This window comes from Ixodes scapularis, unplaced genomic scaffold (genome assembly GCF_016920785.2).
Source record: "Ixodes scapularis isolate PalLabHiFi unplaced genomic scaffold, ASM1692078v2 PGA_scaffold10__122_contigs__length_95168666, whole genome shotgun sequence".
In the NCBI taxonomy this organism is placed as follows: Eukaryota; Metazoa; Arthropoda; class Arachnida; order Ixodida; family Ixodidae; genus Ixodes; species Ixodes scapularis.
The window spans coordinates 60,580,294-60,603,926 of NW_024609836.1; the positions used below are offsets into that span (position 1 = coordinate 60,580,294).

The 23,633-nt window shown below is 45.3% G+C and overlaps 1 protein-coding gene across 1 annotated transcript; it reads right to left on the reverse strand.

The window, feature by feature from the left end:
- Positions 1-6,180: 6,180 nt before the first annotated feature.
- On the reverse strand, positions 6,181-20,060 carry LOC121834787. The gene is made up of 2 exons (XM_042288569.1): positions 19,947-20,060; positions 6,181-7,011 (listed from the first exon to the last, which is right to left on the reverse strand). Exons 1-2 carry the CDS (start codon positions 20,058-20,060, stop codon positions 6,181-6,183), a joined length of 945 nt encoding a protein of 314 aa, XP_042144503.1.
- Positions 20,061-23,633: the final 3,573 nt, after the last annotated feature.

Sequence of the window (23,633 nt, forward strand, 5' to 3'; positions counted from 1 at the left end):
AGGTAAGAAGGAGGGAGGAGGGGTATAGCCTCCGCTCAGTACCCTTCCCTCCTCTTCCTTAAAGGGGTCATGAAACGCTTTTCCAAGTTTTTCCTGTTTAGCTTTCCTCCTCAACTCATAAATCGCGCATTTCCACCAAACAGTTCAAGAAGACGAAAAGAGGGGGGGCCCCTCTTGGTCGGAATCTGGTTTGTGAAATCCGGGCACAGCCATTGTCCCCCTAGAACATTAGGCCGTCGCTCAAAATTCAGACAAAAGTTGCTTTCCCCAACCCGTTCACCCCGAAGCGGACAGTGCTGTGGAAGCTACGTGCTCGTTGGGCTAGCCACACTTGCCTTCGCGCATACCCACGTGCAGAGATTGAGGTCAGGTGATGAAAGGGAGGCGGCTGATTTGTCGGGCAAGCGCGTAGCTTCCACCACAATGTCAGCTTACGGATGAAGGGACTAAGTGAGGCCCGGTTTTGTGTGACGTGCGTTTGGATCCGATGACGCGCTTTTGGGACCGCAGATGTATCACAGTGAAAAGGCAGAGAGCTTGCGAAAAGGAGGAAATACGAAATAGTCCGCTTTGTTTTCAAATTTTCGCGCTGAAAGTCAGGCTTGTGACTTTCTACCCTTTTTCTTTTGGCCCACTAAACGATGCGCTATTAGTAAAATCCCAATTTAAAATGATTTATCCCAACTCAAAATTTGTTTCATGGGCCCTTTAAGAGCTGCACTTTAATTCGGCGTTATAGGCACTTGTAAACGGCTTTCACTTTTCTTATCCTGTTTTTGTTGCTTTATACAACAATGTTCTTCAGCATGTAACCCACTTTATATCTGTTCCTTTAAGCAATGTTTTTTCAGCAGGTACCTCCACCTTGTGTAATGCTCGTAAGGGCCTTCAAGGTTTAATAAATGATATATCTATCTATCATTTATTAAACCTTGAAGGTTTTTACGGGCATTACACAAGGTGGAGGTACCTGCCGGCATTAGAGTCGCGTGATGCGAGACATCTGCGTCTGCGCAGTGCCGTCAGTAGCGCGCCCGCAGTGGCGGCACGTCAGAGAGTTGGGTCGGTGGATAAGCAGCCGGCAGGTTACTTAATCAATAATAATGGACCAGACCATCGTCGAAGCAGTCACGCGAGAAGCGTATAAAAGAAAAAGAAAACGCGAGCACATAAAACCTGCATAGAGGAAACACTGTGACGTTAACGCGAATGCAGGAACACGCATGAGGTAGATAAGCAGGTGAAGGTTATAGGTTTATAGCTAAGTTAATGAAGCGTCCGGGTATCGTAGTCAACGAGTTGACAAATGTACGCAGTTTATATATACAGCATATATAGTGCTTCTGCAGTCAGGTACATTAAAAAAAAAACAAGAAAAAAAAACATTTGGTCGTAAAAGAACATTTAAGGGCTCTTCGGCTTGTCCATCTGCGCAATCACCTTCGCAAACATAGCCAGAACGCATCCATCGAGAGAAATGAATCCCGCGCTTGTTCTGCCAGTCTCGTTTTGCTTCTGTCAAAAGCCACAAGGAGGTAGATAATCAGCGCCCACACCCCCCCTCCCCCCCCCCCCCCCCCTAAAGAAAAAGAAAAAAAAGGAAGGTTTTTTGGACACCCGCGGTCGCCCAAGCGATGTCCTTGAAAGGGTATGCGACTGTAGCACGTTTCCGCGACAGTCCCCTGTCTCAAATGCCACGGTCCGTTTCTCCCAAGTATACCAAAGTCCCCATTTTATCTTCCCCGAGTATCAAATCCGCAGTGATTCTATTCCGATGCTTTCCAACGTTGCAAGACTGTTAGACGAATATTTGCACACAAGTATACGCTGTTCGCAGAACTATCTTCAGTGCTAAAATTTAAAAGCGCTGTGTTGGATTCGGGAGCTTGCTCGATGGACTCCACAAAACTTGTAAATATTAGAATGCACTTTCCAGAGAACAATATTAGTTGTCGGGGTCCCAGGCGACTGGACAGGTCACAATTATTGGTTGATCATCAAGTGCACGCCATTTCCTCACCACATCTTCTACGAACGGAGTTATCGTATTCGTAGCACACGTAGACGGAAACGGTCGAGGTGCTCAAATAATATCTTCTTTTGGCAGGTACTGCGCAGCGATTACACACAATGCTTCTAACATAACCATGCTGCTCCACATGTGTATTCACAAGACGCAATACATCGTTCTCCCAACTTCATTCAAATGGGCATGAAAGCGCGTAACAGTCACTTGGCTGAAGTTCTACTTAGAGGTGAAGTGTTTACCGTAAAAAATCGTTAATTATTATTTTTTTTTTTTTAGGTTCCACTACAAGATTCGAGTTACTTCAAAATTATTTTGTTTTCATGTTGTCTCCATAGCGCTTTTAAATCGGTACTTTCGCGTTAGAAAACATCACATAATGTGCGAAAGGAAACGGTATGATCGATGCTGCATGCCTTGCTTATAGACATAAAAAAAAGAGTAGTTGTCTTCACTTCTGTCTGCATGTTTTAGCACGGAAGTTCCTATTTGAGTATGATGTCTTTACTTTCTTAAAAAAAAAAATACAGTTATTTAAACTACCAAATTACAAAAACGTCGAAATTGCATAGTTGCTTTTAGTACTTGCATCGATTTTTGCTCGCGTAGTGGATAAGATTAGTTCAAAACATACCCGAAACAAAAAGCTGGTATGTGTATTCTCTGAGGTGTTAATACTTTCCTAGCGGTCTAACGTTCAAGAACGGCTATTTCCATGCGTTGTGTACCCGCTTTTTTTAGCTGCAGGGAATTTCAAAGTGCTAATCAAGAAGAACATAAAACAGCGTGATTCCCTTAGCTTTGCTAAACCAGATTAACCGCACCTTCTGGCAATAATATGCCTTAGGCGATTCCATCCACTGCCGGGCGTGAGAGGCGGAGCTTGCGTACTCTCGCGAGCTGAAACAAAAACGGCGTCAACCAAAACTGGGAACGAATAAAAGGAAACGTACAAAATATCTCCACTATAAACGACCTACGTCAGTAGAGATCGTAGAACATAGGTTAAATTGAAATGCCTTCATGCACACGTATGTACGTTTGTAGAGTTATGACATCTCTGAAAAATTGACGCCAAACATTTTTCTCTAATGCACTCACGGTTGTTTTCCCGAAAGTCAGCAGTTTATTCATATGTTTGTTCTTTAACATGCTGACGACAAGCGTTGCAGCGCTGGGTGTTCATCCTGAGACACGCAAACACCGAGGAACTTTAAATTGAATAAACAAACCTCGTTTTTCATTCCCTACCCCTATTTTTTTTTCTTCTGATATATATACAGGGTGTTTTTTTTTTTAAGCTTAACATATTTGTTTAAAAAAAGCCGTGAAAGTTACACTTATGCCGCTTGTGGAGGTGAGTTATACGGCCAGGTTGACATATTATAGGGCGTGAATCGTAAAGATCAGTCGTCTAATTAATTAAAATTTGTTAATTAACTTTTTGATTAATGAAAATAGACATATGGTTCCAATTAGAAACTTGCTCAGCGTCATCGCAAAACACTAAATCAGTCATTTTCTGACAGACTTTCGGCGCGTAAGAAGCGTAGTATTGTACTGAAGTTACCACTCGTGGAGCAGGTACAAGGCTGGGGCTAGATAAGAGACGGAAAAATCGCGCGGGCGCCTCATCGCAACATTTAGCTTTGTACCTGCTCCACGAGTGGTAACTTTGGTGCACTACTAGGCTTCTCACGTGCTCAAAGTCTTTCTAAAAATGACTGATTTAGGGATTTTAAATGACGCTGAGCAAGTTTCTAATTGGAACCATATGTCCATTTTCAATAATTAAAAAGTTAATTAAGGAATTTTAATTAATTAGTCGACTGATCGTTACGATTAGCCCCCTATAATATGTCCCCCTGGCCGTATAACTCACATCCACAAGCGGCATAAGTGTAACTTTCACGGCTTTTTTTAAACAAATCTCTTAAGCTTAAAAAAAAAAACAAAAAAAAAACAACCCTGGTATATATATACTGTTTTTATTTGTAAGTACTGTTGTAGCACGTCTTTGACAACAAAACAAAAGAACTTCAGCCTCGCCGATCTCTCCGCCTTTTTTCGCGATTCGTTGTACGCGCCGTTGGAAGGATCAACAGTCTAGCAACATAACCAGAAAACGAAAGAAGCAGTAAGTAGAAATAGCAGTGAGTACCCTGCATTAGCGACACATGCAAGCTATGTATTGTATTTATACTTCGTCTCATCTTGTGTTGAACCGCAGTGGAAGGTTAGGAGCCTGCCTCCACAGGCAATCAGGCTCAAGTCAAATATAACGTCACCAGGTTCTTTGGGCGTGTTTCAGTGCGTGACGTCACCTTTGAACTGGAGCTTGATTGGCTATGGGGGCCCCCAGCCTTCCGATGCGAAAGGGTAAACGTCATTCCTCCTCGAGGTCACGTGAGCTGCGTCGCGGGACCTTGTTCTTCCTTTGTCTCGACGGGGCTTACAGATTCTCCAATACGGAGAGGGGCCCGCAGACTGGAGGGTGCCCCAAACAAAAGCAGTCTACTTGGGCCTTGTGGTAATTTTCTTTCCCGCGTTCTCTTCTTTTATTTTTTTTCAGTTTGGGGAAAAGGGCTACAGGCTATTTTCGTTTCTTTCTTCTGTGTGTGTGTGTGGGTCCATAGGACGACTGGCTGATTCTTACAGCATAAAGAAAAAAAAAAAAAGAAAGAAACGCAGGAGAAGAATGATATTGTAGAAGCGCAAAAGGAAACTCGTTTACACTGAAAATGCATGCACACAAAAAAAAAAAAAAAAAAACGGTCAGTCGCGTCGCGCTGACTTACAACTCAATTGTATTTTCGTTTCTTTCTTTCCTTTTTTTTTACCCGTATTAAATCTGTCGTGTCTCGTTCGTTTTCTTCTTTACACAACAAATAGCAGAAGACAGAAGAGAACAAAGTGAGACATAACAAATTTAATACTGGTAAAAGAAAAAGAGAGAAGACGAAAATACAATTTGAGTTGTAAGTCAGCGCGACGTGAGTGACCGTTTTTCTGGTGTGCATGCATTTTCAGTGTGAGTGAGTTTACTTTTGCGCTTCTCCTATACTATATGAATATCCAACTCGCCCAAGCATCCATTCTGAGAAGAATGAGTATAGGAAAATTAGTCGACAACTTGGACTCCGTTCTGTAAATGCTCGATGTGAATTTCTGAACCACCTCCTTTTCCTCACAGCGATCTGGCGTAGTCTCCCATTCTTTCGGGGAAATTTCTTTTGCAGGAATACACTACTGCGCCACCGAGAGTCACAAGTGGCAGATGTTGTACAACACGCTTTGTAACACATCGCTTGCCCAAACAGCCGCAGTCGTCATATAAGTTCCCCATTAGAGGGGGCTAACTTTCGCGTTAGTCGTTGATCACAACGTCCGTTGGGACGCCCTTGTTAGGAAAAAATCTTTTTATTTGCGTAGATCACAATCTGCACACGTCCGGCCAAATAGACGATTTTCCCTTTTCCCAAGCGCTCCGGCCCGCGCGCGAGGAATTGTGGGAGAGACTGTCCCTCGCCTGGCCGCTCTGCCTTGAGATCGCATTGCCTTGTCGCTTGCCTCCTCTTAATCCTCTGTTTTTCGATTCAATTACCTATTTTTATCTGTTCAAGTGTATTTTTTGTTGCTTCTAAGTGTTTTTATTCTATTCTGCACGCGATATTTCTTGTACATATATATATATATATATATATATATATATATATATATATATATATATACAACACGGGCACTTCACGTCATCGTACGTGGTCTCCGAGGGGGATATAAACGAATATGTGCAGATGAATGAACCGTACTTAATCCAATGAATTAAAGAATCCAAGTTTTCAGGAACCCGCCGAAAGCCAAAAATTGGCGGAGCCAGGATTTGAACTCTGGGCCTCCCAATGTCCGGTCGGGTGTGCTAACCACTACACCACTCCACCTTTTTTTTTTTTTTTTTTAAATTAAAAGTATGTTTATTTACAAAGTTTTAAAATGATCACATTGGTTGCCATACTCTTATCATGTCAGTGAGCACTGTCTGACAGGCGAGGACCGCGATTCACGCACAAATTCAAAATGTATGTCGCTCAATCATTTCTCTGTAGCGTCACATGCACCCCAAGCAGCCACTCGCGCAGCGGCCCGGGAATCCTTGTTTACCACTGAGCCTTTAGAGCGCGGTTATGCATACGCTTTCCAAATAGCGACCAACATTCAAGCCCTTGTTGTTCCGTCGCCTCAAGAAGGCTGCTCACGTACAGAAAGCCGTCGCAGAAGTGTTGCCAGGCGGGCTTGGATCCCTCTCGGACCTCCAAGTGATCCGTCCTCGACCGCCACAGCGCATATAGACCGAGGAGTGCCAGCAGCTCCCATGCCCTACTCTGTGCACTGTCGCCGAAAAGCAGAAATTTCGCGCTCTTCCACTCTACGTAAAGATCTATCTGCAGCACTGCTCGAAGCTCTGCCCAAAAAAGCTCCGCATTCGTACAGTACAAAAACACATGTTCAAGTGTTTCGGGAAACGGACACAACGCACAATTTGTTGACCACGGTTCAAAGAAACCTTTTTTAACCAGCCACGTCTTGACCGGCAGTACTTCGAAATGGAAGCGTAGGAAAAAATTCTTGACTGCCGTTCTGACAAGGTAGCTACGTAAGCGACGATATACATCCGATTTATCCACACTTCCCGGAAAGCTGCGATAGAGTGGGGGCGGTATGAGCAAATCAACTGTGTCCCAGTATAGAGATTTCTTTTTAACTTTCTGCAGGTACTCGTCGGAAAAGCGGGCTCGGAAAAATTCCTTCGCCGCTGCTGTTTCCTGGTAAAACTTCAGAGCACGTGCTCGGAAGTCTCCAGTGTCCCCCTTGAGCCGCGGCCCCAAAACGCTTCCTCCCAGCTCCTTAAACGCAGAAATCACGAGAGGATTGCCTTGGTCGCGGAAAAATAGGAAACGCTGTACTTTCAGCTTTAGTTCTACGTGGCTCTTGATTCTCGCAGATGATGATGATACCGTGTCTCTAAAAGCTCATAAACAAAGAATACTACATGTACACGGGGCGAGACAAACAGTGGGAGGATTTCTGGAGCACAAACGAGCACGTACCACGTGACACTAAGCGTCGTACCGCGTTCCACGCGGCGGCGTGTGTTTCCAGAACACCTCCGATTGGACACATTTCGTTTCTTGTGCATTAATAAGACAGGTAGGAAACGCCAGAAAGCTAAGGTGTAGTGGTGTAGTGGTTAGCACACCCGACCGGACATTGGGAGGCCCAGAGTTCAAATCCTGGCTCCGCCAATTTTTGGCTTTCGGCGGGTTCCTGAAAACTTGGATTCTTTAATTCATTGGATTAAGTACGGTTCATTCATCTGCACATATTCGTTTATATATATATATATATATATATATATATATATATATATATATATAGTATTTGTGCCTATATTTTTCCTTTTTCGACGGAAGTACCGACGGACAACACGCCGCTTCGCGCGTCGTTCCCCGGGTGAGTACTACCGTTGCTACCGATTTCTATCGCGCTGTTAGCTGTTCATTTTTGGTTCAATTTGACCCGCGTGCAGTCGAGAGGAGTCGTTTATAAACACCCGCGCACATGTCATAGGGATAGGCAAAGCTCTGAATCAACAATCGCGATGCGAGAACCGAGTGCGCTGTGATTTGGCCGCCCGCGCTCGGACCGTTGACTCGCACTGTATCGTGTGCCTTGGAGTGCCGCTTACTTGACAAAGATAAGCACGCCGCTTTGTCACCGCGAATCATTTGTCCGAATGTTGAATGCGACCGCAAACACTGTTGGATAATCCATAATGCAGAAAATGCCTCTTCCGCCCTCCTTGCCCATGCTAGTCGACGATGTATACCGAAGTGGAGTCAACGAAAGTGCCATTATGCATAGTGCATATATTTTGACGAGCAGTTTCCCGCGTCGACCTAGAAGGACCCTCTTGAAACAACATCGCGCTCTTTATTGCAGAGTGTTTGTTTTAGGGACACGCCGCAGAGCGGCAAATGCGGCAGATGAATTATATACACTACTGAGGTGTGCATCACAAATTAGCGGCTGCCCATATTGTCTTAGGTGCAGACTTGTTTTTACAGGGGTCTGCTAACTGTAAGTTTACACGCGTGCCTGACCGTGTATAAGGTGACCGTTACATCACCGCGGTCGCGCGGACTGATAAAGCTGAGCGCCGTTTTACTCGGGGATTTTGGCGGGAGATTGGCTTCAAAAGTGTATAGTCTGGCAACGGTACAATGTTTTCTTGATTATTTTTTTGTTTGTTTTCGAACGGTTAAGGCAAAAATGGCGCGTCGTTGCGTTCTTGGCATTCGCTGGTTCATTTTGTCGTGCGATTCTTTGTTCCTCGCGTGAAAGAAACTGCAGAAACTGTCCGGCTGACGCGACGCAGGTTCCGGTACTCCTCCGGGTGCGTGTCAAGAAACTTCCGTCAAATCTCGGCTAGCACTCCGCGATAATTCTTGCACGTCCAATCAGCCTTTCCCCGAGCAAGACCTCTATTGTGGCTGTGGTGTACTCGAGTGTTGTGAATAAGCGCGAAGTGCGTGAAGGCATCTCCAAACGCCCCCCCGCGAGCCCAGAACTTCGTCGCTTCTACGTCGAGCACTTCTAGAGCAAGACCATGCCTGAGTCACTGTCATGCCTCGGGTTTGTAAAGCTAGTGGCGCTTCGCTCGAAACCTATCACGGTGTTTTATTTCAACCTGCACGTAAGAGCGGTGTACGATTCTTTATCGCGGTAGCGAGCGTCCATTTGTCTCTTTAACAACTGTGTGATGCTGGAGTTTCGCGGCACTGTGGAGTGGCGAACAGGTTCGGTCCGTCCTCGCCGGCGTCTTCTCGTTGTCTCTCTCTTGTGTGGGTATACGCTTGGGAGACGGACGAACCGCGGATCAGTCCGCCGTGTGAATCGGCCCCAAAGAGACACGCGTCCACGGAGCGATTATGCGGGGAATAGAGCTTCCGCAATTTATCCGTCGATTATCTTGTGGACGTCGACATTTTGGTGCGTACTGCTGCGGCAGTCCCCTTTCAAAAGTTTATCGAGCAACATTGATGTTTGCCATTCTTTCATTTCAGTTTGTATTTGCCCGATCTTCCAAGGGTCAGCCTGATGGTTCATTCCCCAGGCCCGGTGGTAGTTGCAAGATGTAGAGGGAAAAAATTGGGTATTTAAATGCTGGAGGAAAGCATTTTCTCAGGCTAGGTGGCGCAAGCTACCGCCCATTACAAAGGGCATACATAGCCAATATCATCAATCCATCCATCCATGGGCACGAAGCGCGTGATTGGATCTGAGTCCTCGCCGAACGCCGACGTCACACTCGTGTCCAATACATGCGCAGATCACGTGAACAAACAATGACGGACAGGCGACGGCGCCGACTTTTGAAAATGGTCCTAATGACAAGCAGAACCCAGGGATCCTATAGACCTTTGCAAAAAGAGTGCTCTGGCCGCCGCCATTTTGCGAATCGAGCGACCCCTATCAACCAGAAATTTCTGGCAGCCGCCTGAGCTGTGGAAACCCGGTCAGCGTGACTCCCCACCTGCATTTTGCATTCGGAGTTCGCCGGCTTTTCTTGGAAGTTTTTTGTTTTATTCGCCTGCTTAGGATGCTTACCCTTTGTATGTTATCTTCCACTGTGAGAACCAGGTAATACAATGGCTCTTAGCCTGCTCGGCCTTCGCAGGAAACGAACGAAAAGAGCGAACGCCCGCGACGCAGGCAGTTCGACGTTCTTGGGGGATTATTTCCGTTGAGATAATCTCCAAAAAGCCTTCCCGGCTGTGTTCCGGGTCTTCGCGAAAAATAGGTGATCGAGTCGGGTCCGGGGTGTGGGGACGGAATAGACACGTTCGTTCATTTGCTTTGAAGCTGTGAAAAAAAGGAGCTCTCTTCTACATGTTCCCCAAAACACGCCGGATTCCGTCCGATCGTCGTGAAGTGACTGTCGTCGACACTGTATATTGGATATGCAGTGTTATTTGAGACCTTTCTCAAATCCTGTTTGGATAACGCGGCACCGTGGGGTACGTACAATATATGTTGTTCGATTGATTAGACTCGTTGAATTTCATAATGTGGACGGGGAATACCCATGCAGTTCGGGTATCCTGTGTGGTCAAATATTCTGACCTTTATAGATTGACACGGCTGAGTGTACGGTGCCGTAAAACGATGATCATAAACTGAAACAAACATTCCAGTTGCATTTGTTCTATCGCGCACGGGCTCACCGAAACAGCTTTCATTTCTTTGTGTTTGTTCCTAAAAAATAGAGCACTGCTTTCTTAAAGACCTCTATAAATTATGTTCGCCACAGAACACAAAATAAAAACAAAAACGCGGCAATTCAGCCGCCAGCAGCGTCCGGAATTGCGCCTACGCAGGCTGCCGCAGCCCACTGACGAGAAACTCCACAGCTCAGCGCAGCCGGGCAACACTGACGTACACTCTCAAAACCAGGGACGTGCGCTGTAAACCGCTTCGTTCGAGACTGCCGCTGGAAAGGTCTATACTCCGTTTCACCTTCCGTCCGAGCACAGCGGACGCTAGGAGCGATCCCAGCCAATGCGGCGTTGAGGGAGTGTCATGCGACCTTGAGCTCCCTGCGTCGCCCCGCCCCACCGGCAGGTCACGCGACTTTCTCCCGGCGCTGGATCGGCTGGGATGGCTCGTGGCGTCCACTGCGCTCGGACTGAAGGTGGAACGGAGTATAGGCGCTTCCGAACCCGTGGATCGTTCACGCTTCCAACGTCCACTGCCCATTTGTACCTGGATGAGCATCGTACCGCGGCATGCAGTCTTGTGTCACCAGTGCGTGCTGCTCCTCAGGCTAGCAGAGGTAGTGTGCTAATTCCAACCGTGTCATCCACAGCAGAAAGACCAGACGGCCATTGCATGGGGCTGTGTAACTTACCGCTGTCCAAACACGCGCACAACACAATTAATATACAGGGTGCCTAATCTTAATTTGAATAGATTTAAAAAAAAATAGGGAGTGAGACTTAGGCGAGTTTTGTCTTCACGGTGTCCTTATCACGCTTGGCGGACATTATTAGATGGGAGGACAATCGTTATGATAAGTTCAACTAATTGAGTAAAATATTTTAATTAACTCTTAAACCATTGGTCTTAGCGGTCGTGTAAAAAATGCAGTAGTGACCACAATTACTATTAGAAGCCAGTCTAAAAAAAAAAAAAAAAAGTGTTATGATTCTTTTTTTGCCCGATAGCGCTCAAAAACAGCGCCGATGACACAACTGACGACGTGACTTAACCGACTACTTCAAGCTTCCGGTTGTCATTGTGGGCAGGGCACGATGCGCTATTGGTTAGGAGTAACTTTAGATCGGGCGAAAAAACGCGGAAGTTGATCGATTAATAACTCATATACCATTACATTTTCCCAAATTCGTTAATTTTGGTATGGATTTTAATAGTAACTTGCCGTCAATACTGCGATTCCATCATGATCTTTATGATGGATTATTATTAAGTTAATGAACTCATTTTAGTATTGAACCAACTTCGCATTACGAGTATCCTCTCATATGATATCCGTTGATCCTGATTAATACACGGTGAAGACAAACCCCGTCTAATTCTTACCCCATTAAAAAAAATTCTAATTAAAATTAAACATTTTGTTTAAGGCATCTATGCATATACACAGACACTGCTTTAATGAATTGTTCTTTAAGTTTAAAAGAATGCCGTTTGGTTGCATGAAAAGCGAAGATATCCCTAAAAGTGTGGAAGCACTGAACAAAAAAGTTCCAAAAAAGGGCAGCAATGACACTTCTGTCGGCTCGACAATAGAGCTTATGAGGCTCGCGAAAGCCGACGGAAAAAAGCCGCGGCTTTGTGGTGAGCCCCTTTTTCGAAACACTCGGAAAGCAATTTCGTGTCTTGCGAAAGAGAATAGTCTTCGACGCCGTGTCTTCAACCAAAACAGCAAATAATCTTCAACCGCGCACTATCAGCAGGTGGTCGTGATTGTGCAACAGTGACAAAACTGGACATCCACTTCTGTTGCATTAAAGCATGTGTTTCGATATCACCCGAATTTTTTTAAACCTTCTATAACAATACCACATTTCTCAAAATGTCGCAAATGAGAGAAAAAAAAAAAAATCACCAATTTTGTACACGAGGAGAGGACAGAAAAAGGACGTAATCAAATAGAAGGCAGGACACTCTCCTAATTTCCACTAGACAGAACGACGGCAGCGCCGAATCTTCCCCCTGGTGGAGTGGTTTAGTTGGCGACGCCTCGCTCCCCACCCCCCTCCCCTCGCCGCCAGAGCGCGTTACTAAGGGACGCTCAAAATGCGGTGCGGTTGCCGGGGTGAGAGCCGCTAATACTGAGGAAGTTTGGCCAATGGGCGGAGCTTGTTGCCCGCTAGAACCAGCGGATTTCGCGATAACACAAAATGGCGTTAGTACTTCATTGTCTCGGTTATTCCTGAGAAATCGCATTGAGTTCCTGTAAGTCAGAGCAACAAAATTGCGGACGAAAGTAGTCATGCCCCGGTTGTCAGACTACGCTGCTGTGGTTGCCAGGCTGTCGAAATCTACCCCAGAAGGCCGAAATCTCTCAGTATATACAACTCTGGCCGGGGTCGCTGATACAATGACGGTACCTCTTTCGCCGTCACCGGTGTTTCCGTTGTTCTTCGTTGTCGTCTTTATCGGTGTATTCTCTCGGGGAGTGTCCTGTATTTCCTCTAATAAAGTATTTGACGTAATGCACGATTAACCTTCACCGGCTCGTTTGTCCGTTTACAGTTTTGTTCGTTAATGGTGGTTCCCGTCATTACGCGAGGGAATGATGCTAATCTCAGGAAATGTCATTGTGCCTTCATACAAGCCCAAAACGCTAATCGGTCGTAAAAAAAAAAAAAAAAAGCCGTGTAAATAAGCAAATGAACGTAAATGAAACATTGCACAATGGTGTTCTCAGGCGGCGCATTTATTACACTAAAATTTCGTTAGTATAGGTTACTTGAAAAAAAAAAAAACACGAAATAAAAGAAATTATTGTTACCTTTATATGTGCGGGAGGAAAACAGAAAAAGACCACTGGGTCAAAGCTGCTGTTCATATATGGCACCACATAATACAGATCCTTCGAAGCTTTTTAGAGACGAACACACTCAAGTATTTCCAGAATATCCAAGCGATCATACGTGAGTAGAGGCGTCATCCATACGGGTTAGTTGTCCTCTTTGTCTCGTTTCACAGAAACTGTCAAGCATTTTTTTTCACTTCTGTTTCCGAAAAAAACCAAGAGTTATAACATTTGAGTGTCAGAAAGGCACCACCTAAATACACCTTGGTGAAAAGATTGTCTGCACTACGTTCATTAATTTATTAATATTTTTTTTTTACGACCGAATAGCTGTACCTGGAGCTACGTGTAAAATACTCATCAGGCACGTAGCCAGGATTTTGTTTCGGGGGGGTAGGGGGGGGAGGGGAGGGAGGGGGGGGGGAGAGGAGGCCCCAGCAAAATGGAAGCTTTGGGGGGGGGGGGGGGGCGGTATCATAAGGTACAGGGAAACGTTGAATAATTATTCAGTTCAACTGTATTATTTCAATACTGTTTTACAAATAACGAATTTCCGCATAAAATTAATACCGTACGAAGTGGAGAAAATTTTAAACATCTACATAAAACAAGCCGAAATCGTTTTTATTTCTAATATAATGCATCGCATAAACAATGTTCACAATATTTCGGAAATTGCATCTCACGGATATGAAATGCATTTTGAAGAGTGCTGCCTAATTTTTAGAAGACATTCAGTGCAAGCAGAGGTAAGCAATTCAGACAGGAATTCGATCCCGAGGAATGGTTTGCAGAAAGTGAGAAAATAAAATGGTTAGAAGCACCAAACATCTTCCAGGCGACCATCGACATCTGCGCCCAAGCATTTAATCTAGGTGGCGCAAACTACCGCCCAGTACAAGAGGGTATATCCACTACCATCCATCTTCATTGACACATTTGCGTGAAGTGGAGCATCTGCGCATGCGCCCGGCCCATAGCAGTGCCACCGCAGCGGCGTGACGCCGCGGCCGCGTGTCGGTGTGTGTATACGCGAAAAGTTCACGCCAAAACAAAATCACGCTGCTCGTATATTTACCACGATGAATCCATGGCTTCGTTTACCAATGAGTATACCCGCACGAGATGGTAGTAACATAAATTATTACGTATTACAATATACAGTTTGACTGCCAAATGTACAATTTTCACACGCGAAGCGGTGTGCAGCATTAAAAATGACACCCGAGTGCACCTGACTTTAAATAGATCGTACAAACCGACAATACAAAAACGCCTTTGAAAAAATTCGAGCTGTTTAACGTTGAGCTTTTAAAAAAATAAACCTGGTTTAGAAGGAAAGACACATACTCAAAACTCAAAATAAGAAAAACAATTTTTTTTTTTAATTTTTTTGTTGTAAGAAACTTTGAATGCTAAAGGAAGTATTGTTTTAGTAGGACAGTGCTGATTTACAGTCGGTAACCTATTTGACAACGCTGCCACGCAGGCGACAGTATAATTTAACAGAAAAAAGTAACGACGAATGACACAAGCAACAGTGTACAGGCTCAAGGCGCTGACTGTCAGCTGCATATTCAATTTCCGAAAGGAACATGGACGCTGTTTTATCTTTTTTTTTTTTTTAAATTATATACCAACTTCATGGAATAAAACCCGAAACTCAGGAACACAGAAGGGGACGAGCACAACACAACGTTGTGTTGTGTTGCGTTCGTCCCTTTCTGTGTTCCTCAGTCTCGGGTTTGATTACCACGAATAAACACCAGCTAGCTTGTTTTTTAAAGTATTGTTGCAGCTATATACCAACTTGCTGGAGAAAGTAAAACACTGCACTCAAAAACAGGAAAAAAGAAAACGTTGTAAATTTAGTTGAAGAGTTTTATGCCTCTGGAAACAAACTCTAAAGATAAACGGGCGGAGTCAGACCTCGGTGTGTATCAGCAGTCGACGATATATTTGTTTCTGGTTGAACACAATACCCGTGCTTCTGATGTAGTTTCCCGGAATCCATCGCCGCCAATAAAGAAACTATCAGTGAATTACCAGTCGAGCTCATCTCTTATGTTTAGGCAAATCGCGTGAAGAATGTATTTAGGTAATTCGTTAACTACGACATATTGGCCCGTATTCACATTCGTTCGCATAACAGTGCAACGCAATCAAATATGTACATACTTACAACATCACGTTCTTATAAAACGGCACTCCCGAAAACACAACAAATACATCTCGCTGATATCTTTAACAATATACAACACCCGCAATGTTGTACGGTCAGAAAATCGGTCGGACTTATGATTTCTTTAAAACGCCCCTTTCCAAATTCCCTATTAAGACCGACTCCAGATGTGACATCAGATTTCTTTTCAACACAACTAACGTACCGTTTTCAGTTCGGCTCAGACAGGCCCAAGACCGCTTTTCAAAAACGTCGACGCGCATTGGGGGCAACAACGACAAAACGCCACCCGGGGCACCTGCTTGACCACCAAAATCCTCTTTCAACGGCGTACCCGAAAACGCTCCAAGCAGAAAACGTCACTCCCCGAGCCCCAAAACAAAAGGCATTCCTTATGTGGTTCAAGATTAGCCGCACAAAAAATCGGTTCAACGGAAACCTACAAAGATGCCACTTGCCTTCTTGGCTCTCCACCTCCAGCTTCTTGCAATCCCAGATGTCGGTCGCAACGACAGCTGAACGGGAAGCCGCCTATGGCAGTGCGCACTTTTTTTCCACCGGGGCGACCGGTGTGCCTCGGAATGCAACAGTCCGCTAGCGGCTCCTAGGCCTGACACTCATCCCCGGACTCCGGGACTCGCTGCTCCGACCGTGGGTCGTGGTTTTTATCGGGCGATCGATGCCGAGTCTCGCATGAAAGCGCGCGCGAACACCGCGTTCTCTCCAACCCCGGGCGTTCGAGGAGAGGCGAGAGGGATGCCCCGGACACTGTTCGTGCCTAGCGCCCTCTGTCGCGCGGAATGAGCGTGCGTTGCGCGAGCAAGGTGCATTCGCCTGCAACGTGTACTCGAGTCGTACCAGTACCTGCTACAGTCACTCACGACATAAACACCGAGCCACAGTTTACAAACAAGCCCGCGTTTGCCCACATCTGCGCATGCGCAGAGCCGACAGCAGCGCCACCGCGGGGGAGTGACGTCAGATGGTTGAGTTGGTCTATAAGAAGTGCAAGGCGTATTCCGAAGCACCTTATCGGCCAAGGCCAACGACGTTGTGGCATTGGTCGATAAGAATGCCGATGAACCCACTTTTTTTTTCTTCAATCGGCCAATAAGAGCTTGGCGTTTTTACACAATTGAAGCCCCTGTGCAAGAGCAGACGACTTGCTCTCCTTAGCTTACTTATCACTTCAACGGGAGCTCGGTGTTCCGACGTCTCCGCGCACTCTCGTCACCTCCTCCCCCACCATTTCTACCCGTATACATTCTAAGGAAAAAGTGTGTGAGTTCCTGCAGAACATGGAGTCTGCCAACCGCGTCGAACAATGGAAGTATCCAAGCGAACGACGAAGCTCGAAACACGAATAGATTTGTAAAAATAGGATGTGTGCAGGGACGGTCGGTGAGCACGACACTTCACTTGCTCGTTATGCCTGCGCACCACATCGCATTTTTTTTAGATCTTATCGCATTCTGATGGCGAATTCGCGTGGTCGCCTCTCTCCTCTGACCTCGATTCAGCAGAGCGCCCCCTCCTCTCCGCCAGAGCTACTCGGGGTCCTTTTCAGCCGATCACAACTGCTGGCTTCAGAGCGCTCCGAGATTCTCAGACCAGTCACGGAATTCATATTTCTTGACATTGGTAATGCGTTAAAAACAACACGATCTTACAGCGTACGGTGGACGACTGAGCAAATTTTACGCTCGCAACGTGATGAAATAAGTGTTGGGACGTAAATTGGTTTACGCATCAACATGTAAAAAAAAAAAAAAGAAAAAAAGAAGAGAACGGCAGTATGCGAATTGATTTTCGCAGAACGGAACGAAAGCCTACGCTTGGAAAGAGTTGTCAACTCATCGCAATTTCGTCTGTGAACGCGCAGCGATAGCGGTCATGCGTGCGACAGTACAGGCAAATATAAAATGGTTAATAAACCGCATTTTTGTCACGGCGAAATATCGTGCAAGCATCGCCACGTGGCCAAAATCACAGTGCATTATATTCGGCTCTCCCTTTATTTTAGAACACAAACCTTTGAACGCACTTTTACCAAACCTGGAAATGTCTTGAAGCGACCACAAAACCCGGTAAAACAGCGGCGAGCCCTGCGAGCTGTTTCTTCGTCGGTTAGGCTTAGCGGATTCACCGCCGTGAGATGAACGATCTCGTGAAAGCACTGGGAATACTTCACACGTAGACTTTTTCTGTTACGGTCGCAAAGGAATGTCGTCCCGTCCGTCGTAATCTTCGCACCGTCGAATTCACAAGCACTTCGTAGAACCACATATCAACCGCCGTCATGCCGTACCCCGCACACCACCACCGAACCACAGACCACTGCCGGCCATCGTCAACAAAACCACGTGATCCCCGTCCAAGTACCACGTGACGCCTGCGCCACTCCGCACTCCGACGGCTACACACGGAGTGCCAAAGAGCGCTCTGAGGGGGAGAGGCGTCCTCGGAATGAACCACCCGATCAGGCCGCAGCATTCTCTTTCAACCACCCGATCTCGCGCGCTCTGGAAAGAGCGCTCGAGAGCGCGCAGAAAGAACCACGCGAATTCGCCATGAGCTTCGTCATTCGCGAGGGTCCTTCTATTGTTTTGACGTGATTGGCCCTCTGTCTCCGTGTGCTACAGGAAAGCGCGACTCCGCCAGCTTGAGCCCATGGTGGTCTCATTTTCGAATCGTAACGATCGCTCTGCACTCGGCACCAAAATGGCGGCGCCCGAGAGAGAAAATCAGGGAACGGTGTGCCGATATCTAAGCGTCTCTTAATAGAGAGTTTTAGTAGATCGTTCCGATACCTCCGATAGCCCTGATAACGATACTATGCATGCGCAAGGGAGGCGGTGGCGGAGTATCGGGTATCGTTATCGGAGTCATGGGAACGATCTACTAAAACTCTCTATTTAGTGGCTCTAGTATAGGCATAATATAAATTATGTTCATAAGGTAATTCCGTTGTATATAATATATGGTGTCCTAAGCGGACTTTCCGCTGTAAATTGAGCCGGAAAAATCGGCGCCTGCACATAGAAAGCTAAAATTTTAACCGAATGTGCCCTGAGAAGGTCAATCTTACCGTGGGAAATTTCACAAAGCAGTTTTCTTTTATTAAAAAAAACTTCTTGAAGTTAAGACTGGTTGCGTTCGCAGACGACCGAGTTAGCGACGCTATTTACCTGTGGCGACATCTCCCGATAGGTGCAGCTAGCAGACTGAACAATTCGTTGTCTACTCGTTGTGGCTATCGGGAGATGGCGCCACAAGTAAATATCGTAGGTTTTCTTCGGTTGTCTGCGAACGCGGCGAACCTTGACTTCTGCAATTTGTTTTAGCCTTCAATTTTCACAGGAAGAGAACTGCGCCTTGAAATTTCACACTGTAAAACTGACACCTGCTCAGTGCACATTCGATGAAGGTGTGGACTTTTAATGTGTAAGAACCGATTTCTCCGGCTCGTTTTACAGCGGAGGGTCCGCTTGGTACACTTATATATATATATATATATATATATATATATATATATATATATATATATATATATATATATATATATATATATATGTTTAGAAAGCGGGAATTTGGTTAGCTCCTCTGGATTTGTGGTGTCCTCGCGGTAGATCAGAAATTTAGCCAGTACAGGACGACTGCTAGCTTGGGTTCTTCAAGGCGCGTCACGTGCTAGTAATTACACGGACAGACGCCGGCACGATGTTCATTCAGGTAAGAGTGGATGGGGATGGTTAGTGACATCAGGATCAGTGGCGTCACTAAAATCAGCGGCCGCCGCGTCCCCCCCTTACAGTGATACCGTTGGCCCAGCTTTTGCTGCATTGTGCTCCGAGCTGCTGTGTGCGCTAACACACTCGGCCATCAGTCTCCCGTCAATTAAATAATTAAGTTAATTCTCAGACAACTTATATCAAGATTGGTTTTGGCAATATCTCAATATCTACACTGGGAAATTCAATTTTGAACGAACGGTTTTCCAGAATCGACCCTCTAAGTAAACGACGAATTACGCTACTTCCATTGGATGTAAAAAGGATTGACGTGAAAAAGGCTGGTTGTATTTTATTACATATATATCTCAGTTTGCTCTTACAGTTTCACTGCAGTCGTAATAGTTTTAGCCATGCCGTCGATAATGTCGTATGTCTGTGCCAATTGATAAGTAACCGTTGTTGTTGCATGATAAGGCATTGAAGTCTGACCCGTCACTGCATTATTTTTTCTTACAAATGATGATACCAATTCGCACTCGGAGGTGCCGTTGTCAACAGGAAGACAGTGCTTGCCAGTTTTCTAAATAAACTGACAGAGCGCCTGTCTGAGAAGAAAAATGAGTACAATAAATTTCAAAGAAAAAAAAAAGACAGGGTGAAATGACACCTGCAGGTAACACAGCAAGGTATGAGTACCTCGAACATTGACACACGGTAAACATTTGCTGACATACGTATCCCTTTCAGATGTGGACACTAGTCACACGCAAAGCAAACATACTGACACGCCGCACGCGCAAAAGCACGAGTGCAAAAAAATGGCACCCGCACACATTTCGTTTAATAACAAACGAACGAACAAACAAGCAGAAGCAAACAACTCACCTTTATGTACAAAAACAAGTGTAAAATGCGTCCTACTGCTACGTACCACGACATTTTTCGGATACCGAATACTCGTCGTATGTACTTGGCTTTTTTATATTTCGGGGACAACATTTTTGTCCTAGCCTTCTTGTACAAAAACGTCCTGCTTATCGCGTGCTCCTAACCCCCCGCTTTTTATTTTCTTTCTTGGGAAAGTTTTCTGAACTTTATTTAGGACAGCGAGGTCCTGCTTTCGGCCGGCTCGCGCTAGTACCCCAGAAGGAGTAAGCCGTAATCTCCATAAACATATATATAAAAAAAAAAAAATAATAAATAAAGAAGCAGCGATTTTTGTTTTGGTTTACATTTTGTGTGTGCGCGTGCGTGCGTGCGTTTGTGTGTTTATGCGCGTCTGAGTGTCGGATTTCTAAATCCCGGTGGCTCTGGGGTGTGTAAATAACCCTACGCTTGTAGCGCAGCCTGGTGTCCTGGAATGTTTTCGCCAGCCTAAGCTCCGATTAATCGACCGGACTGAGACGCTTGGCGCCTTCTATCGTTCTCGATCAGACTGTGTAATCTGTCAGGGCTTGGATGGGGTCCTTAGAGAAAGCCCACGTCTGGCCTGTCTTCCTCCTTAAATTTGTAAAAAAAAAGGTAGAAAAAAAAACACAGCTATAAGTATGTCAATATGTGCAGACACGTACACACGCGAAGGCGTCTAAAATCTGTGAATAAGAAAAAAGAAGGTTTGATCTATGTTCATTCTCATGTTCGCGTGCGCGGAATTCGAACAGCCTTGGCATTAATTGTAGCCCTCTTTTGCAGACGCTTTACACACCCGTCGAATTACAGTCGCCGTTGCTGACCCTCTCTTGTCTTGCCGAGACACCAAGTCACTGAAGCGTGCGTTGATGAGTTTCCACAAAGTGAAATGCTCGGGAAAATGACGCCATAGAGTCTAAAATGGCACTAACGTGGCCTGCTATATTCATGATAAAGTGAAGTAAACGGAATAAGAGGAAACAAAAACTGAAGATCGGTTGTCGCGTCGCCCAAAAAATAACCGCTGCAGAGCGTCTATTGGCGACGTGAGTGATCGAAAGCGTCGCTGTGGTCGGTCTTCCACGATTGGTCGAATGCTGTCTATGACGTCAGGAAAGGATGTTTCATCGACGGAAATAAGAGGAATGTAAGAACTTCAATTTCAACGGTGTTGGCGGTGTTGCTTTGAGAGCGCTATGATTTCAGGCTTCCACCATGCTCAATACAAACACCATCGAACTTGTTGCTCGCAAGGTAATGACGTCACGAAAGGTAACCAAACGAGGGCGCCACCGAAACATCTCGCCACTAATAGATTTGGACCGAACCGAATCTGAGAGCTTAATTTATATAAAATCAACTAAGAACTTTGTCGATGCCATAAGAAGAGAAGGGCTAAAATTAGTTATCTAAAGGTTATACATATGTAAGTGCCCCTCAAACTTAACGCCGCCGCTCGGTTACACTCCGGTTACGCAAATATTGATCTATTGCATGCTACCCAAAGATAAATTGGTCGCTGCAGCTGCTCAAATACCTTCCCCTGGTTGGGTTCTCATCGGGGACGCGAATGTTCACCAAGTAGTTCGACCACTAGGTTCAGGAATAGGTCAACAAGTGAATAAACCGAACGATCTTGTGGCGGCGTTAAGTTTGAGGGGCACTGTATATATATATATATATATATATATATATATTTTTTTTTTTTTAATTTGCCACCGTCGGGACATTTTTTGTGTTGTAGTTGTTAATTGCCTTTAGCTTTCACGGTATTTTTCTTCTGTCGTATCACTCAAGAGGTTGCTTTGAAATAAGGGTAGTACATAAGATATGCCATATTTAAGAAAAAACACGATCGTCTTGTTCGTAACGGATTGAAGAAGGTAAGTGAGAGAGAGAGAGAAAGAATGAGAAAGCTGGTGGGTTTTATTAATGAACAGAATTCAGTTTTGTTTGGGACCCGTCGTGTGCTTGTTCCCTTCTTACTGATATCCTAAGTCTCAGGTGCTTAAAATAATATTGTGGAAAGCTCTAGAAAACATTCATGAGACTGCAGTGGCCCCGCACTGGGAGAGTTAATTGATCTGCTATATACTGAGGATGCCTGACAGCTGGGTACAAGGACTCCACCGTAAAAGAGCAAAGTGTGAACGGCAGGCAAGAACCTCCGGTATCAGCGCCACGCCAGGTACGTGGCCATTCTCCGAGTCACATTTCAGCACACGTTTCGCGAAATGCGTTCCGGTGGATGACCGCTGCCGTGTCATGGAGCGCTAACCTCGGAGCTTCCCGCCCTCGTTTCCGGTGGTCGAGAAATTGGTGGTTCCATGCGGTCAATCGTCAAGCTTCTTTCGTGTAGAGGAGACGTGGCTTTGATGCATTACCGCTGTTAGGGAGCGTATCATCCGAACCGAACCATGTACCTTGTGATACTATACTCCATTATTCGCATTGACCGGTGTACAACAGGAGCGTATCGCGTTAATTGTATGATTGAGGACAAGAAAAAAGAGATGGGCTGGGTGTGTGCGATTGTTCAAAGACAAGCTCGATTCAATAGGATAGTATTTATGAAAAGAGGATGATTGCGGTGATCGGGTAAGGACCCGAACGCTGCAATCATCCTTTATATTGGCGCAAACAGGCTCCAGGCCACAGGAGTTATCCCCCCTCTTGATACTTAAGAAGTTCTGTGGTTCCGTTGCAGAAGATATTCTGTTTTAGGTCTGATGAGGCGCCCTCGTTCACGCAGCGGGGCGAAAGCTCAAACTAAGGTTCATGGTAATAAAATCCGAGACTCAGGAACACAGAAGGGGACGAACACAACGCAACGTCCCCTTCTGTGTTCCTAAGTCTCGGGTTTTATTACCATGAATCATCACCAGCTCGCTTGTTTTTTAAGTATTATTGCAACTAAGGTTCGGTCCGGAAGAGGAGTGGCACTACGTCTCTTTTTGCCTCATCCCCAACTCATCTGAGCCGCAGAGAAGGAAGGAGAGGTAGCGCAACTCAAATCAAATCAAATCAAAGTTTATTTCGTTATATCTTCCTAGCGGTCATCTGCTTGTCCTGGAATCGTGTTTGAGGGATCTTTCCTCCGCTAGTGAGGAGTTTAGTGACGAAGGGAAAAGAAATGCGAAACTCTGGCTTCACCGTTTAATGAATTTAATCGGGGCTTATTATTATTATTCTTTAAGCCCGCGCTTATTGCATGTGTAAACAAACCGGTCACTTTAATCATGCTTCACACACGTGAAAAGTGTAGCCATAATCAAAACAAACGAACAACCAAAGGCGGTTTTCAACCTTATTTGAAAGTTCTCACCTTTGTCACTTTCCTGCGCGGTGTTTCTAACACGTCAATACTATTTTAGGATTCCTTCGTTAAAATATTCATTTCACATTTCTACCTCCAACCTAACCAGATTTCTGACTTCGCATTTTATGGTTTAAACTTTATTTATCCATTTTATGAAAACTAAGACGAAAAAAAAAAAAAAACAATGCACGGGTTATTTGCGCACGTTTTCCGCTTCTGTATTACACGCGTTTTAAAGTTTCGCCCGCTTTCTCTCCTATGCACCGTGAAGGAAGGAAGGCAGAAATACGTTTCAGCGGTGTATAATCTTCTATCAAGAGACCCTTTCCCGAAAACTCCATCAA